This window comes from Ostrea edulis, chromosome 9, assembly GCF_947568905.1.
Source record: "Ostrea edulis chromosome 9, xbOstEdul1.1, whole genome shotgun sequence".
Classification (NCBI taxonomy): Eukaryota; Metazoa; Mollusca; class Bivalvia; order Ostreida; family Ostreidae; genus Ostrea; species Ostrea edulis.
This window is the reverse complement of record NC_079172.1, coordinates 73969349-73988624: the sequence shown is the minus strand read 5'-3', so window position 1 is coordinate 73988624 and position 19276 is coordinate 73969349. Positions and strand designations below refer to the sequence as shown.

The 19276-nt window shown below is 35.0% G+C and overlaps 2 protein-coding genes across 2 annotated transcripts in view; one reads left to right on the top strand and one right to left on the bottom strand.

The window, feature by feature from the left end:
- LOC125657733 (E3 ubiquitin-protein ligase MARCHF5-like) overlaps positions 1 to 5576 on the top strand; it is a 42344-nt gene extending 36768 nt beyond the window's left edge. The window contains exon 6 of the mRNA XM_048888479.2: positions 1476 to 5576. Coding sequence (XP_048744436.1) covers positions 1476 to 1604 — 129 coding nt within the window. The 3' untranslated portion in view covers positions 1605 to 5576. The remainder of the gene's footprint in view (positions 1 to 1475) is intronic.
- A 1470-nt stretch (positions 5577 to 7046) lies between these two features.
- Positions 7047 to 19276, bottom strand: part of LOC125657732 (putative cytochrome P450 120) — a 29462-nt gene continuing 17232 nt past the window's right edge. Inside the window, exons 7-12 of the mRNA XM_048888478.2 lie at positions 16673 to 16749; positions 13969 to 14163; positions 11622 to 11732; positions 11402 to 11529; positions 10381 to 10468; positions 7047 to 9404 (exon numbers count right to left, since the gene is read on the bottom strand). Coding sequence (XP_048744435.1) covers positions 9270 to 9404; positions 10381 to 10468; positions 11402 to 11529; positions 11622 to 11732; positions 13969 to 14163; positions 16673 to 16749 — 734 coding nt within the window. The 3' untranslated portion in view covers positions 7047 to 9269. The remainder of the gene's footprint in view (positions 9405 to 10380; positions 10469 to 11401; positions 11530 to 11621; positions 11733 to 13968; positions 14164 to 16672; positions 16750 to 19276) is intronic.

The following is a 19276-nucleotide window of genomic DNA, read 5'->3' as shown; positions in this document are numbered from 1 at the left end:
CACAGAGTCCGGTGTGCAGAATGTTGACAAGTATGAGAGTTACTCCCCTTGTATTCACTATCTATGCATACAGGTTTAATGATTGCTAGCTTTCTAGTATATTACAAAATCAATTCATTTCTTGAAATAGAAGTCGAGTGTTGTTTGTTGAAATTATTTTGTTTTCAGTTGTGGATTTAGATTCTTATATTAGGATTAGGTACATGTAGCTGTCCTTGTTTGTTGAAATTTTGTTTTCAGTTCTTGTATTAGGATTAGGTAGCTTTCGTCGTATTCCTTTGGAAGAGCTTTTTATTAAACAGTTTTAGAGTTTCGGAACTATTTGCGCTCTCTGCTGTTGGTAAATTGTTGATTTCATCTACATCATTGTCGTCCTCAAGTGCTCCGTTCCTCCTGTCTGTGTTGGTGTAGAATTTGTCTGACCTAGTTTTCATTGCACTAAATGTCTACAATTAAAAATTATATCGCTTTCAATTATCTTAATTCATGAAGTGTAAACTTCTGTAATGCCAAGTGATTGACCGGACATGGTAAGTTGAGCCAACTTAACTGTATCATCAATGTCTGACTCGTGGGAGAGCTCTGAGAGATCCACGAAGGGAAACCCCGTTTTTGAAAAACATGACTGGATTGTTGATGATTTTGTTTCATTTCAAGAATGTATCAGATTCATCAATTAATTGAACTTTGTCTTTTAATGTCTGTTCTCATCTCAGTCGTTTTGGGGGAGGCCTGTGCCTCATAAAATTCTTCTTGCATGGTGCTGTCATAATTGAAAAGTACATCCCCAAAAATCTGGTTTTATTTTAAACTGATTACGACTCATCACCATTTTAACCTTTTTACTTGAGACACCCTTTGTGTATACTGCATGCGATCGACCGAATACCGAGAGGTTGGTCATCATGGAGTGGTTGGTTTAGATACGAGTTGATTAGAGTTAATTACGAGCAGTTGTGACCTCGTGTAAACTGAATACGATGGACCATGAAAATTAGGTTGGGTATCTTCGAGTGGTCGGTTTACACAGGATAATTATAGTGAATTAATAGCAGTTGGGACTGTGTAAGCCGGCCGATATACAGAATATGCAGTATCCGGAGTACAGGGAATTATTAATAAAGGATTTGTTAAAGAAATGTTAGGGACTATATTTTGTGACCAGAATTGACAGAGCACCGGAGTACTCAAATTATACTGTATATATATATATATATATATATATATATATGTGGGTGTTTATATGTGTGTGTGTGTGTTTATATTAGATGTTAGACATGCATACACATTGTTAAGACACTGAAATCCAACATAGAATTCATCAGCTAAGTCCAAGTTTGGCACACAAGTAGAAATAATATTTCATTCATTGACAAGAAGCTTTTAACACCAAAGATAAAGAACATTAGTTTAATCCTATACAATGGAGACAATCTGTAAGAAATGAGTTTCTGAAACAAACTTTTTTATTGCAGGGTGGCGTTGCTTTCACGATATTGAAGGGTGCACTGAAAATCTACTACAAGCAACAGCAATACCTTCGCCAGGCAAATCGCATCATCAAGGACTTCCCCACCGAAGAAGATGCCTCCTCATCTGTGTAAAAATCAACTTCTGCTGAATGCAGTACCACAGAAATCAAAACTGTGACCAGTACTGTGTACCACAGAAATCAAAACTGTGACCCTCAAGCTGGAATCATTTCTTCATTGTAAAAAATACAATCCGACCCACATGCTGGAATCATTTCTTCATTGTAAAAAAAAAAACTCCCAACCCACACACTGTAAAAAAAAAAATTAAACTGTGACCCTCAAGCTGAAATCATTTCTTCATTGTAAAAAATACACTCCGACCCACATGCTGAAATCATTTCTGCATTGTAAAAAAAAAATTCCAATCCATACACTTTAAAAAAAAAAAACTCTGACCCACAAGCTAGAATAATTTCTACACTGTAAAAAATATAAACTCGAACCCACAAGCCGGTATCATTTCTGCACTTTAAAAAAACAACTCCCAACCCACACACTGAAAAACGATTAAAAAACAAACAAACTTGGACCCACAAGCTAGAATTATTTCTTCATTGTAAAAAAAAAAAAACCCACTCTGACCCACAAGCTGTAATCATTTCTTCTTTGTAAAAAAAAAACAAACCCAACCCACAAGCAGAGATCTGACCCACACACTAATAAAAACAAACTCGGACCCACAAGCAGAAATCTGACCCACACACTAAATAAAAACAAACTTGGACCCACAAACTGAAATCATTTCTACACTGTAAAATCACATCCTCCAAACAAGATGGCCTATTTCATTACAGCACATTCGATCACTAGTGATTAATTCGGGCTTTCTGCTTGCGCAATACCAATGACATCACAACAGCCATGTTATGCTGAGTTGTTACAAATCTGTAATACGCAACCTTGCAGAATTTCTTCTTCAAAGTCCTCTGTTCACATTTTATCAAATGAATTGGAGAGATAATCTGAATAATTTTCATCTTTTATTTTTGTGTGTTATTACTAGTATGTAATGAAGATGTCACTTTATAAAACACACCCAGTCTATATCACACTCATATCGAACCCTCACCCAATATCGCCCCTCCGACTGATTTTGGGGTTTCAGGGTGATGTGAAATAGGGTGTGTCTTATCATCGATTCCCAACAGCTGAGTTTTACGGGAGAATGTGAAGAGGAAGAAACTTTGTGTTGATTAGATTCAGCGCGAAATAGTTCATTGAGGAAAGAAAGATAACTCTGCATTGAAAGGAATATATGTGGGAGAAAGATGTGAAAATTGTATACTTGTATATTATGTTTTGTTATTTTAAAATGTGATGCATTGTGTTTTTTTTGCAGCTGTGTGATGCGGCCTGTTGACAGTTCCAGTATTGTTGTGTTGTGATTTCCCTCAGCTGTTTTTGTGATTTTTATAAGTATTTCAGCTGCCACCAAGTCAAATCTGCCCAATGCTTTTAAATCGTAACCACGGTCAGTTGTCAGTTTTGAGTCTGTCCTCTTTGTCTCATGATGCTGATTGGTTTCTGTAAGTCAGCTGTTTATATTAACTCTTTCATTCATGCAATGTAGAGCGGTGTTAGTGAATAAGCCCATATCTGCACAGTATGTACACAAACAAAATACAATTGTAAGTGTTTGTTGACAATAAATGCATTTCTTGAATGTGTTTCGTGGATGTCTCACTGATGTCTCTCGGATGTCTTGCGGATGTCTCATTGATGTCTCGTGGATGAAGTTTGGTTTACTGTAAGTTAACATCTCGATGTGTTTTACTGTAGCAAGACATTTCAGGGACTGATTCCAAAAAATTTCAAAATAAAGGATGTCAAATTAGGTGCTACCTTCTTCGACCAGGTAGGCAGGTTGCAGCCCTCAAAATTGCAAAATAATCGGTTACTGCAACATTTTTCTAGTCTGAGGGAGGGGGTAGTTGTTGCAACCCTGTAGATCCAATGCTGCAATCTTAGTTACAGAATCATTTGTAATGTGACTCATTGGTTGTAAATCAAAAACCTCACTTGGACAATGAAGTTGCTGTGACCTTGTGAACTGTTCCGTTTATGTGCCAAGTATCCCCACAGGGATCTCTCTTTATGGAAAGATTTGACAGTTCTTTTTATCGTGTTGATGACGTATATATCGAAACACTGTGTTGAATTTATTGGCTATCTATCAACATCTGTGATGCTGCCATTAGCAGGATAATTTTACATTCTGTAATGTCAGGTGTTATAAACAGCCATTGAACTGTATAAATGTACTGCAACTTTACAAATTTTTTATTTTTTTTTTTGTGTATGTGAATTTGAACTCTCTCATTTTTTTCTGTTTTAATAGCCATTTGGAAAAGTGTTTACAATACAATTTATTGACAGTGAGTTCCTAAAGGAAATTTCTTATATGTCTCATACAAAACCACCTTATCTGAAGCCAATTTATCTTCTCTTTTGATAAAAGTTTTGAAGATTTTGGCCGCTCCTGTCACAATTTTGAAAATAATCTTTTGATGACATACCGTAGATTGGGAACTTTACTCAATGGTTTTAATTTGTTCACGATTTATCATTTTTTCGCAAAATTAAACCCATAGTGTATATCAATAGTATATCAAAAATATTTCAATGCTTTCATATTAAATTGAAATATAATAAAAGCAGATTCCCTATAACATGAAATTAAAATCCATCACAATTGTGCTTTGTAAGAAATTGTGAAATATGGCAATAGTTCCTCTCTCCCTTGCAGTTGCCCTCGAAGCAGTAGTTCATTGAGGATTTCCACACTACCTTGCAGCAATAGTTGTGACTGTTTCCTCGAGATAAATAACATATATTGGTGATATTAATATTTCCATTTGTGTTTCGAAAGGATGTCGGCAATTAATTCCTCTGTAAGAAGATTTTTAAGTAAAAAAGATGGTCTTGGATGAAATGTATAGGAAAGGTTTACTTTGTGAACTCACTTTTGGCGAAAGAGTGTACTGTTTAATGGATTTATCTTGACAGTGGAATAATTCAGACAATATTATTGTTCATCAGTGAAATTTGGTATTGAGAATTTCCTGTTTCTTTCACTCAATACATTCAACTTAAACTTACTTTTCATATTGAAGGAAGAAGTTTGTACTAGTCAGTTGATGAATGTAATGGTTATAACACATGTGTAGTATATGTATGTAGTGTACACAAACATGTGATAGTTATAACACACACATGTAATAGTTATAATACAAACATGTGATGGGCTAGTTATAAAATGCACAATTGCATGAAATAATTATGATCTGTAACACACGTGTAATAGTTATAACACACATACAACATTGACAATGCACACATGTAATAGTGATAAGAATAAAGTACATATTTTCTTATATCACTATATTCTTTAGATGTTAACATTGAATTTTTACTTGAAGATTTAGGATATAGATTAAATGTGATCACTACAGGTATTTCTTCGTCTCTTTCTGGTACGGCATGGATGTTATTTATTTAATATTTAGGTAGGGAATTAATATCACTGACAATTTTATTTGTATGTTTCTAGTTTTTAATAAGGATAGACAGTTGAAATAATATGCATATTGTTGAATAACTCTCAAGACTTATTGTAAATTTTCCCCTCAGTTATATAATCAAGAAAGATACTTATCAGATTATTAGTGTACTTAATTGTGAAAACTACTTTCATTCAGGCCAGTTTTTTTGTAAACATATATTACTGTGACATTGAATTTATTTAATGGAGACAGTTTAACATTTTCTAATTGTTGATAATTATTGGCCACTGAATGAGAATGGACATCACTGGATCATTATAACAGATAATGATTATTATATGATGTGTGTTTCGTGCTGTAGAGGGGTTTATTTTTATAGCAGTAAGCAAGCATACTAACTTTTCTATGAAAGATGTTTAAAATCAGTAAAAGATTGATATTACAGTTACTTTTGTTGCAGTGAGCTAACTGTACAGGGTTTTATATTAGTGTACAACAGGTGTATCAGTTGTTGCTTTCAATAAACAGCTGAATGTAGTGCATTTGTTCTTCCATTCACTCATAGGAAAGGTGAAGATGATGAACAGTGATCAATCTCATAACTCCTATAAAGGTGAAGATAACGAATAGTGATCAATCTCATAACTCCTATAAGCAATACAAAATAGATAGTTGGGTAAACACGGACCGTTGGATATACCAGAGGTGGGATCAGGTGCCAAGGAGGAGTAAGCATCCCCTGTCCACCGTTTACGTCGGCCATGAGCTCTACATCTTGATCAGGTAAACGGAGTAAGCTGTAGTCAAAATCAGTGCGCCAAGAATGGCCCAACAATCGGTATGAAACAAGTCGGACCCAGTGACAGGTTGTGTGGGCAAACTAAATTGTTGTAACGACCATAGAATATGCGAAATGCTGACCTTAAACTAGACTGTTGAAACCCTTGTAACATCAACTTGTTTGCCTTGATTTAAAAACTGACTATGTGCAGAACAAACTCTTGTGTATTGAATCAGTTGAGACATAAACACCACATGCAGGTGATAATGGAATATTGCTACATAAGTATGGGAAGATGACGATGGAGAAGATGAAGTCATCCTGTTTGTCATAAAGTTGAATTGTTAGTTTGCCGGTAAACATCTACGTTGAAGGAAATATCTAGCAAGTATGAAGCAGATGTAGAAGACTGGTGTATTTTTTTTTTCTGAGTTCACTGGGATATATCGAATTGAAATGAATGAAAATGATTATTGTTGATAGATAAAACATCATCGATATATCTAAATGGAGGCCACAGCAAGAGATTTTTTCTTTTTATGTAGCTTTTGAATAAATTCTGCCACACAAGAATATAAAAACAAGTTAGCTAATAAAGGAGCACAATTTGTGCCCTTGAGAATTCCAACACCGATGTGACTCTCAGCACCTGTTAGACTCTCTACACCCGTGATGTGATTCCCTCCACGTGTATAACCTGGGATCGTAACCAGTTAGTCTCACCAAGGTATTGGGTATGTATCACACCAGAGCTCTTCACATTCCAGATATTAAATGTCTAGAAATACAGTGTAGTTCATCCCCATACAAAATGTCTAAAGGTTTATTACTATCCAATCAAAGTTGTAAAAAGTTTATCCTCCTCCCCTCAAAAAACGAGAACATTCAAAGGTCATCAGGTAACCCTATAGATAATTTTCTTTAAAGATTATGATAATTCATAAACGTTTTCTCACCGAGCTTTCTTGAGAAATTGTCTTGTTATAATTTGTATGCCAAACCATGCATTTCCCATAAGGCTCAATGCTGCCTCAATATAATTAGGTATACCGGTATTATTTTCAAAGTACATAATCAATTTCTATGTTGATGCCTGTTTATGTAAAACCAGGGTGATTTTAGCTTCTAGATTTTGTTTGATGAAAACTTTATTTGGCTAACTCAATACCTAAAACAAGATGGCTTCTCAGCTACAACTTTTAGTGTCTAGGAATAACTGAAGTCATCTGTTTGATAATTTGCTTTATTATTGGTTATAAATCAGGTGCATATACAACAACAAAACAAGAGGCCCACCGGCTTTAATTAAAGGTCACCTGAGTATCGCACAACGTAGAGTGTTGTGTGCAGATGGAGCTAATTTCTGCATCATTAAGACTATGAAAACTGCATATCCTTATGGTGAAATAAAGGATGTTAAATTTTTCTGCCTCTAGTCAGAGCCAAGTATAAGTCACAGATACCTTTCAAAATGAAGCATCAAAGGAGCCACCTACTGAAGCATCAAAGAGACAGGGACTATGAAATTCATACTATTTGTTCCGAAAAAATTTTGATGAAAATTTTGAGATGTTGAAAATGTTTAAAAGGCAATGACGAACAGGCATGGACAGCAAGAGATCATCTGAGTGACTCAGGTGACCTAAAAATAACTGAGTGACTCAGGTGACCTAAAAATAAGTGAAAAACATGAGATCGAAGTTGGTGTACATTTTGCCACAATATCGAAGAGATCATAATTGAAATGATAAAGTGCTATATAAAATTAATTCTTCTGAAAGAGGAAGAAAAGTATATGCAGATCAAGCAGGTTTCTAGAGAGAAAAAGATATATTAAAATATTTCCTTAATATCACATTCTTGGTAAATTCTAGACACAATATTGAATATTCACATTTAAACAATAAATTGTCAGTAATAATTCTCTATGCAAATTGTGACAAAATAGATAATAATAATAATAGATGAAATTTGTTGGTGACCCTTCAACACACTATAGGAATCTATACCCTATATTTCAAACAGAAACAGCTAAGTTAGATTTACAAGATATAAGTGTAAGCAATTACTATCCTTCAGAATAATACAGTCAATTTCATTGGTCGCGGGCTGGTCAAGAGAAGGGAGACAATTGTGCATATAAGTACAGGATTTGTGACGTCTCCCTGCTAAACAGTCCATAATTGTATATTATACAATGAATTTGCATTTATATAGGATTGGACAGCAGGCTATATGCCTATAAATGTCCTCTCCACAAAACTGTACTCTTCTTCTCTTAACAATCTATTGGATCATTTTTTTTTTTAAAATTGCAGTGTTCTAACAAAATTTAAAAAAAAATAAATATATATATATATATATATATATATATATATCATTGTTACTACATTTAAAACCTGTTAACTGACCACTTGCACAAAAACTAGCTTTGATTAGAAAGAGTGCCTACAGTGATTGTATAGATCACAAATGTGAAAGTAAAACCATACACAAATGTGAAATTAAAACCATGCATAAATGTGAAAGTAAAACCATACACAAATGTGAAAGTAAAACCATGCACAAATGTGAAAGTAAAACCATGCACAAAATGTGAAAGTAGATCTCAAAATGGTGGTCTAAACCAATATCAATGGTGGTTCAACATCAAAGATGTACTTTGTTAGAAAAATAAAATACAAAATAAAATTTGTTCAATGTACAATCACAAGAGAGCTATCACAGTGGTTTAAGTATTCAATGATATGGAATGATAATCAAAAAAGTAATATCAAATTAAACACCACAAACTCCATAGATCTGATGTCATCACAATGGTTTAAGTATTCAATGAAATAATAGAATGATTATCATAAAAGTAATATCAAATTAAACACTACAAACTTCACAGATCTGATGCCAGTAAAAAATCACTGGAAAAAAACCCAAACTTATATCAAAATTGTATCATTAATAACAGTAAGAAATTATAACACAGGCAGTTAGTTATTACATCAGACACATCACACAATTAATGGACTTCAAATGTCCCTTATTTACAGTATTGCCCTCAATCAGCTCAGTCTGTAGTTGTCAGTATTTTTATAACATTTAATATCAATACTTTGATAGCAAGAAACACACACTATTTATATACATGTATATATATTGCATCTCCCTTGTCTGGGTGATCTTAATGTTTGTGTAAATGTTTAATACGAATGTATTGTCATGGACTAGAATCATGCATTTATATTCTTGTGATTTGACACAGATCTCGAGATATGGTCTCTCGAAAATTGAAAATTGAAAATCAAATCCAACTGATCTACACACAGTCAAATAAATTCTGATTAAACACTCTCAGGATTGTCAGATCAGAAAGAAACACTGTCAATAAAACATAATAAATAACAGAAACATACATAATAAAAATACAGGTAGATATTGGTAATTATTAAGGTTGACCTATGACCTTGTTTTCTCTATGAATTTGACCTTGACTTCTGACTTTGGCCTTGTGACAGGAAGCCATTTGTGACTAAGATCCTGATCGTCTTTGACTTTTATAGAGTACCTCCGTAGTAGCTCTCGAACTATCGTCTGTAAAAAAAATAATCAAATAAAAAAACTGCCTCACATCAAACGGAAATATTAGCACAGGCTAAACAGCATCATAATCATAGTAAAGCAGTAAAATATTGTAAATCATGACATCATAATCATAGTAAATAAATAAAATATTGTAAATCATGACATCATAATCATAGTAAATCAGTAAAATATTGTAAATCATGACATCATAATCATAGTAAATCAGTAAAATATTGTAAATTATGGCATCATAATCATAGTAAATCAGTAAAATATTGTAAATTATGGCATCATAATCATAGTAAATAAGTAAAATATTGTAAATTATGATATCATAATCATAGTAAAGCAGTAAAATATTGTAAATTATGGCATCATAATCATAGTAAATAAGTAAAATATTGTAAATTATGGCATCATAATCATAGTAAATCAGTAAATTATTGTAAATTATGGCATCTTTTAGTTTTATTTGAAATGAAAGTTTCTCGATTCCTAGAGAATGTCGATTGATGAGATGTTTTAACATGCCAAAACCTAAACATTTAGTGTAAATCTCTCTCTCTCTCGTAGTGAACCTAAACATTTAGTGTAAATCTCTCTCTCTCTCGTAGTGAACCTAAACATTTAGTGTAAATCTCTCTCTCTCATAGTGAACCTAAACATTTAGTGTAAATCTCTCTCTCTCTCGTAGTGAACCTAAACATTTAGTGTAAATCTCTCTCTCTCTCGTAGTGAACCTAAACATTTAGTGTAAATCTCTCTCTCTCTCGTAGTGAACCTAAACATTTAGTGTAAATCTCTCTCTCTCGTAGTGAACCTAAACATTTAGTGTAAATCTCTCTCGTAGTGAACCTAAACATTTAGTGTAAATCTCTCTCTCTCTCTCGTCGTGAACCTAAACATTTAGTGTAAATCTCTCTCGTAGTGAACCTAAACATTTAGTGTAAATCTCTCTCGTAGTGATTAATGATCATTGTCTCACCTTCAGTATATTCCATACCAGTCGCTGCCCTACACATCCTCGGGGTCCCGCCCCGAAACAAAAAATCCGATCCTTGTCTTCTACATTGCTGCAAGAGAGTTTCCATTCTTTATTAAGTGCACATTTTTTGCTCATGTTTATTGAAATATTGTTTTTCTTGTCAAAAATTCATCACAAAGTTGAATTTGTGCAAATAATTATGAACATATCAACTACATCTCTTTCAACGTCATGACTTGATTTACATAATCATATCAGAGTAATTTTTAACTGCAATCCTTTACTGCAATAACATAGTCCATCTCCAATTTTGACAAAGGACCAAGGCTATATTATAACTCAACGGTACATAATTTCTACAACTACCTGAATAAAACAGGGCAAAATCTCCCCTAGAGAGTCCACAGACAACTATCTGAATAAAACAGGGCAAAATCTCCTCTAGAGAGTCCACAGAGGAATGGGGATGTTAAAGAAATGAAATCTGACTCCAGTATTTACACTTCTTGTCTACATTTCCAGGATGGCAACATGAAAAGCCACGTGAAGAAAATAGATCATATTATGGTTTTCTTCATTTCTCACCTTCATACGGGAAGGAAAGGATTAATGTGCTTCATATCTTGAAGTGTGTTTATTTCTGTGTTTGAAATTAAAGCTTAACCTGGAATTCGTCTGTGAAATAAGCATAGATTCATCTGGCATTAAATGATTCACAACTCGTTTGTCATTAATATTTTTCTCAGAAAATAAAAATTAAAAAAATAAAATCCTCCCAACCACTCCATACTTTTTGGTGACCCTGGATGATAATCTACTAATTAAGTTGAATTGGCCATAAAGTAAAATATTTGATGAACATGATGAAACAGCAAAACATTGGTGAATGTAAAGATAAAATGACTTCTGTCTGTCAGTTTTGATTATACCTCTCTATCAAGAAATCTCGTTTTATCTTAGGTGCACACACACACAGTGAAGAGAGCTGTTTATAGCTAGATGTATCCGACTTTGACCCTACCTTTCCTTCCATCGATCTGGATTAAACTGGTCTGGGAACTGGAATATTCTGGGATCTCTGTGACCATGGTAAGACATGTACACTAGAGCATGCCCCTTGGGAATGTGGTAACCGTTCAGGTTGAAATTCTGAAAAAATTGAATTGTCATCCAAAAACATACTTCTGCAATTCAAGGGTAATTCCATAGAAAGAAGATTACTTTGTTTAAAGCAATGATACCTGGTTGGCTACTCGTCGTCCTCCTAAGAATGGGGGAAACATTCTCTGAACCTCCAACAATACCGCCTCCAGCTCTTTCTCATCCTCCAACAGGCTGGTCTGTCTGTCTGTCTGTAATCAAAATACAATAACATCAAAGGTTATATTTTTATCACATAACTGGAGTACATTACTGAACTTTATATTTCGGTGTAATTTGAGATGTTGCCTTAAAGATCATTGTGTGCAATTTTGGTTATTTACATACTGACAAACAAACTGAACATTCACGGAAGTTACGTCTCACTGATAAATCTGACAAAGTACAATCACAGAAATAGTCTTGTGAAATATAATTGATATAAGTATGGTACTGTATCAAAATTAAAGAAAATTCCACAAGAACAGTTTCATATATCTGTATCCATTTATTTCATTACAATCAGATATTTGCTGTGATATCTTTGTAAGTGAGGCTAATTTTAAGGTCACAAGGACAGCGAGATCAATATTGATAACAGGGTCTTGGATAGTGAGATAGATTAATATTGACAACAGGGCCTTGGATAGTGAAATCAATATTGACAACAGGGCCTTGGATAGTGAGATAGATTAATATTGACAACAGGGCCTTGGATAGTGAAATCAATATTGACAACAGGGCCTTGGATAGTGAGATCAATATTGACAACAGGGCCTTGGATAGTGAAATCAATATTGACAACAGGGCCTTGGATAGTGAGATCAATATTGACAACAGGGCCTTGGATAGTGAGATTGATATTGACAACAGGGCCTTGAATAGTGAGATCAATATTGACAATAGGGCCTTGGATAGTGAGATCAATGTTCACAACAGGGCCTTGGATAGTGATATCGATGTTCACAACAGGGCCTTGGATAGTGAGATCAATATTGACAACAGGGCTTTGGATAGTGAGATCAATATTGACAACAGGGCCTTGGATAGTGAGATCATTGTTGACAACAGGGCCTTGGATAGTGAGATTGATATTGACAACAGGGCCTTGGATAGTGAGATCAATATTGACAACAGGGCCTTGGATAGTGAGATCAATATTGACAACAGGGCCTTGGATAGTGAGATCATTGTTGACAACAGGGCCTTGGATAGTGAGATCAATATTGACAACAGGGCCTTGGATAGTGAGATCAATATTGAAAACATGGCCTTGGATAGTGAGATCGATGTTGACAACAGGACCTTGGATAGTGAGATAAATATTGACAACAGGGCCTTGGATAGTGAGATCAATATTGACAACAGGGCCTTGGCTAGTGAGATTGTTGTTGACAACAGGACCTTGGATAGTGAGATCCATATTGGATAGAAGAAATTCTACAGTGGCAGTTTTAGTTTACCTAAATGAACCACAGAGACTTGCCACGAAGAATCAGAACTCATCAATGATAGTTTCCAGTACAAGTTTATTTTCTAAAGTAGAAGCCATTACTAACAGTGATAATTTTTTGTGACAGGTCTCTGTGAATGAACACGAGGTTCTAGACAGGTCTCTGTGAATGAACACGAGGTTCTAGAATCTGTCACAGGTCTCTGTGAATGAACACGAGGTTCTAGACAGGTCCCTGTGAATGAACACGAGGTTCTAGACAGGTCTCTGTGAATGAACACGAGGTTCTAGACAGGTCTCTGTGAATGAACACGAGGTTCTAGACAGGTCCCTGTGAATGAACACGAGGTTCTAGACAGGTCTCTGTGAATGAACACGAGGTTCTAGACAGGTCTCTGTGAATGAACACGAGGTTCTAGACAGGTCTCTGTGAATGAACATGAGGTTCTAGACAGGTCCCTATGGTGTCCGGATAGGGCCATTTGCAAAAGCATGACTGCACGTTAGTCACAACACACCGTCACAACTTTACACAACAAGCCTTCACGCCAACAAACAACACACCATCACAACTTTACACAACTTGCTATCACTCTGCTAAGCAACGCGCCTTCGCTTGTTGGCGTGACGGCGCAAAGGCAAGTTGTGTTAGCGTGAAGGGGCGTTGCTTGTCGGCACAAAAGTGCATTGCTGGTTGGCGTAAAGGCGTGTTGTAACTAATGCGCAGTCACGCTTTTTGCAAATGGCCCTATTCAGACACCATAGGGACCAATGAATGAACATGAGGTTCTAGAATCTGTCGCAGGTCCCTGTGAATGAAGATGAGGTTCTAGAATCTGTGACTGGTCCCTGTGAATGAACTCTAGAGATAATCTGTGAGGGTAGCTTCTTGTAATTTTATGTAGATATGAATTCCTTACTTTTAATTAGGAATCTACAGTATTGAGGACAGAAGTGAGGTCAATATTGAGGACAGCGCCTTAGAAAACAATTACCTGATGACTTCCAATCTGGATCAGAAGTGAGGTCAATATTGAGGACAGCGCCTTAGGAACCAATGCTGATGTAAACAGAAGGAGATGATTATCAACGAAATCTCCCCGAGTTCCGAGTGGACACTGCTGGATTCGTTTTGGGAAGTGAGATGTGCCATTAGATTTATTCTGTTTTATTATGCCCAGTAGGTCATCCTGCAACAAAAATTTACATTAATGCCAGTTATCTCAGATTTAATAGCTTTATTATGTCCAGTAGGTCATCCTGCAACAAAACTTTACATTAATGCCAGTTATCTCAGATATAATAGCTTTATTATGTCCAGTAGGTCATCCTGCAACCAAACTTTACATTAATGCCAGTTATCTCAGATTTAATAGTTTTATCATGTCCAGTAGGTCATCCTGCAACAAAACTTTACATTAATGCCAGTTATCTCAGATTTAATAGTTTTATCATGTCCAGTAGGTCATCCTGCAACAAAACTTTACATTAATGCCAGTTATCTCAGATTCAATAGTTTTGAGAACCTTTCACTTTCACAGATGTAATGTAGTTCTAGATCATCGGTTATCTGTGTACACTGTAGAGCACCTGTTTGTGTGGTGTACAGGTCTTAAACAAGGACAGAGAAAGAAAATTTTCTACGCAACATATCAGAGTAAAAACAACAAGATGTACTGTGAGCAATGCTCACTAAGAATACCCCCCGCTTACCCCAATCTCCCAAAGGGTGTTTTAAATAGGTATAAATGACCTCTTTCCTGAGTGTAAAAATATGGTATGCCTTTGTAGAAGAAAATGGAAGATATAGTCCGAACACAAATCCATGGCATAAACCTATAATTTTGACCTTGAGATCAAAGGTCAAGGTCTTAAAGAGGTCATGTGTACATGACACATAGTCTCGTGGTGATACACCCATGTCTTATGGTATGACTATGTCAAAACCCTATAATAAATTTTGACCTTGAGGTCAAAGTTCAAGGTCATATAGAGGTCATGAAGGTACTCGACACATCGTCTCATGGTGATACACTCATGTGTCAAATATAACATGCCTATGTCAAAGAACAAAGAAGTCATGGCCCTGACACAAATCCATTGTAAAAACCTTTAATTTTGACCTTGAGGTCAAGGTCATATGGAGGTCATGAAGGTACGTGACACATTGTCTCATGGTGATACACTCATGTGTCAAATATGGTATGCCTATGTCAAAGAACAAAGAAGTTATGGCCCGGACACGAATCCATTGTAAAAAACCTTTAATTTTGACCTTGAGGTCAAGGGTCAAGGTCAAATAGAGGTCATGAAGGTACTCGACACATCGTCTCATGGTGATCTACCTGTGTGCCAAATACGGTATGCCTAAGTCAAAGAATTTATGGCCCGGACACGAATCTGCACAGACAGACGGACGGATGGACGGACAGACAGACAGACAGAGTGATTCCTATATACCCCCCAGAACTTCGTTCGGGGGGTATAATAATCTATTTATTTTGAATTTCTCATTTTGGGGGTGGAAGGGGCGCCCCGGTGGTGGTGGGCAGTTATTGTTGATTAAAAAAAAAGTTGTCTTTGATAACCACAATAATGTTAATTTCCCACATTCCAATTAAGGAACTAAGATGAGGTGTCAGAACTAGTTTCGTGGACTTCACGGGTACCCCTATCCAACAAAACTTCAAACTACAATAAAATAATAATACAAACCACAATAAAATATACAACGTGTAATGTTTTTTAACATACAAAAAGCATATCCACAAATTTACACCCCAACAAAACTTTAAAATCTCCACTTTCCACAAATTTACACCCCAACAAAACTGTAAAATCTCCGCAATCCACGAAATTACATCCCTACAAAACTTTAAAATCTCCACATTCCACAAAATTACATCCCTACAAAAGTTTAAAATTTTGACAATCCATGTAAACTGGCCCTAACAAATTAAAACGACTCCATTAATTGACTGTGTTAAGAAACTATTTAAAATTATGCAGGAAATGGTAATAAACTGAATTTATAAAAATAATTATAGAGTTTGGAAAACAGTTGCATTTTGTATGAAATAATTAGAAATACAGTGCATATGCATGGACAATGAAATCAAGTTTTTATCAAGGACATCAAGACATAAAAAACTGGGTATCATGTAACCTTTTTTAAACTGGTTGTCAAGCAAGAAAAAATTAAAACCCCACTAAAATAAGTTACTGTGGGACATAGTGATGTAGTTAATGTAGTTAATAGTTACTGTGGGACATCATGATTAAGTTATTGTAGTTAATGGTTACTGTGGGACATCGTGATTAAGTTATTGTAGTTAATAGTTACTGTGGGACATCGTGATTAAGTTATTGTAGTTAATGGTTACTGTGGGACATCGTGATTAAGTTATTGTAGTTAATAGTTACTGTGGGACATCGTGATTAAGTTATTGTAGTTAATGGTTACTGTGGGACATCGTGATTAAGTTATTGTAGTTAATAGTTACTGTGGGACATCGTGATTAAGTTATTGTAGTTAATGGTTACTGTGGGACATCGTGATTAAGTTATTGTAGTTAATAGTTACTGTGGGACATCGTGATTAAGTTATTGTAGTTAATGGTTACTGTGGAACATCGTGATTAAGTTATTGTAATAACAGAGTGCCAAAGAAAGCAACCTAATGTCTAAGAAACACCTCACCTTGGCTTCCAAAGCTCTGCAGAAGGATGATCCTCCCGCCAGCGGGAGTTTGATGGACACAGGAACAGAAATAATACCTACAACACAGAAAATTATGTTAGCAGGCATGAGGGATCTCTACAGAAAAATACAACATCTATAGCCACATTCATATACCATATTTCAACTTTACAAGAATATGAAATATCCCTATAAAGCAGTTTGTACAAATTTTTTAAAAAGTTTTCAAGAGCTAATTTTCATTAATTTTCCACACCCAATTTCAAACACAACATTTAATCAACCAAATCAATGTATACCAACATTTAAATAAACAATGATAGATAAAGTCAAATAGGATTGGTTGGAAATTGAAGAAATTTTAAATGTTCGATGACAAAAGCTAAATTTCTATGACAACAAAGTACACCGTGCCCAATCTTATTGCCCGTGACTTTCAAAAGATCAAAGTAATTCAAAGGCTTCCCTTTACCTGTATGAACCATGCATTATTCATCAAAATCATCTTTTATCAAAAAATTCCTTAAAAAGCCCCATTTACAAAAACTTCACCATATTGGCTGCAGTATATATTAATATACATATTGCTGATAGCAAGAAGGTACTTTTTTGTGGGGTGGGGTGGGGTGGGTGGGGTGGGGGGACTGAGGTATATATAAAGGATTACTACTGATATGCTGAAGCAAGCTTGTCTTTAACTTGTCATACTTTTGTAATAATTGATCAGAAAATTATTTTTTTTGAAAACTGTCGACATTTCCCATTACAATGGTGACCTCAAAAAAGAATTGAAATGGGACAGAAATGAATTTAGAGAGAACATTTTGGTGAAAGGTAATTTCATATGAAATCATATTCATGGAGAATGTGTTCTTGAGAACTTAAATATGGCATTATGGTAAGTCAGAAAAGGTGAATCCATGTATATTCATAATGAATTTCATGTAATTCTACCTAGAGTCAAGTCACAAATAATGTTCTGCTCTTTGAAACCAATAGTCTGTATATTGTCATGTTGTGCATGGAAACTTCCATTTGTAAAGATTTAGTACAGATAAGATAAGATAAGTTTATTCCAATTTTGGGCCCAGAGGGCATAACAGTAAGACAGTTTATAAAGAAGGAAATTCAAAAAAGAAAGAAAGTTTACAACATTAACTACAGGTTACATAGACTGCAAACTGCATGTGGATGCAGCATGTTGGGGAAACAAGTACATACATAATTATATGAATTGCTAATCATGTATATATACAAGTAAATTGACAGTATCAGTATTATACCAATATATGCACGCGAGTCACAACGATTTACGCATTACTGTGGAATCATCAATGTTCGTGGATTTCGTGGGTCACTCGTACCCATGAATTTACGTGTCCTTGAACATTTTTTTAAAACCAAGTAGAGATATCTCTCCTAGTGACATTGTATTGCTTACCCACGAAATTACAAATATTTAAATACAAATAATTACTGTAGGAAAAGGGGTAGGTAAATCCTGCTTACTTAACGGAAGGTGATTATCGGCCAAATACAACTAAAGTAGATTCCTTATTTTGCACGAGTACTTATCATCGCAAAATGACTCGTGGACGTCAAACCCCGAGAAAATAAATTCGCGAGTGTTCTGTTGATCAAGTGTTTTTGCATGTATTTTAGCAATATAAAAATAAAAGCGAGAATTTTTTTTTCACGAGTGATGTTTCTCGCGAAATTACGCGATAATAAATTCCTCGAATATATTTAAGAATTTACAGTAATCGGCAACGTTATAGAGACATTAATGGACTCTTTTGCAGTGAGAAATATTCACCATGCTGATATTCTAGCTAAAAATTTCTTGCATGCAAATAAAAGTTGGTTTACAATATAATCTGTTTTTGTTAAAAACAAATGTCTTCCCAGCTCCACAAATTGAAAGTGCTTTAAATTACAACCTCCTCCCCTTAATGCACTGCATGGTATGGGGGACAAAGCATGAGCAGGAACATAGACATTATGGATGGTACTTTGTGCATTGAGGAAAAAGATTGAGAAAATGTTCAACATCGATGTGACCAATGTCATTGCTGTATAATGATACAAAAGCAATAATTGCTATGCTGAAGTACCAGTAGGAAAATGGACATACCCTTGTATATGAAAAAAGCTACAAAACACTCCTCTTTGATCCACTGTAAATTGTAGGAAAATATTAGATCCCTGATCAGAACAATGTGAACATCATTAAATGATAATGAATTATTGCACAAATTTTTCAAGACTATCCAATAAGCCACATAGGAGAAGTGTTCCCAAGATATTTTACAACATCCATCCCTCTTAGATCCACTATAACTTTAAGGATAATAATTGGATCCTCCTGTTCTGACAATATGCACAACTAGAAATGGCAATGAAGTATTGTACAAAGTTTCAAGTCTATTGGATAAGCCATATAGGAGGAGAAGTGTTCACAAGATTTACGACGGACAGAAAGTACAAAAACAATATGTCTCCCCCTTGAAGAGGAGAGACATAATTATGCAGTGTTTGAAATTAACCATAGACCGATAGACCGAGTCTATGTCAAATGACACTGGTCTATGCCAATTGTAAATG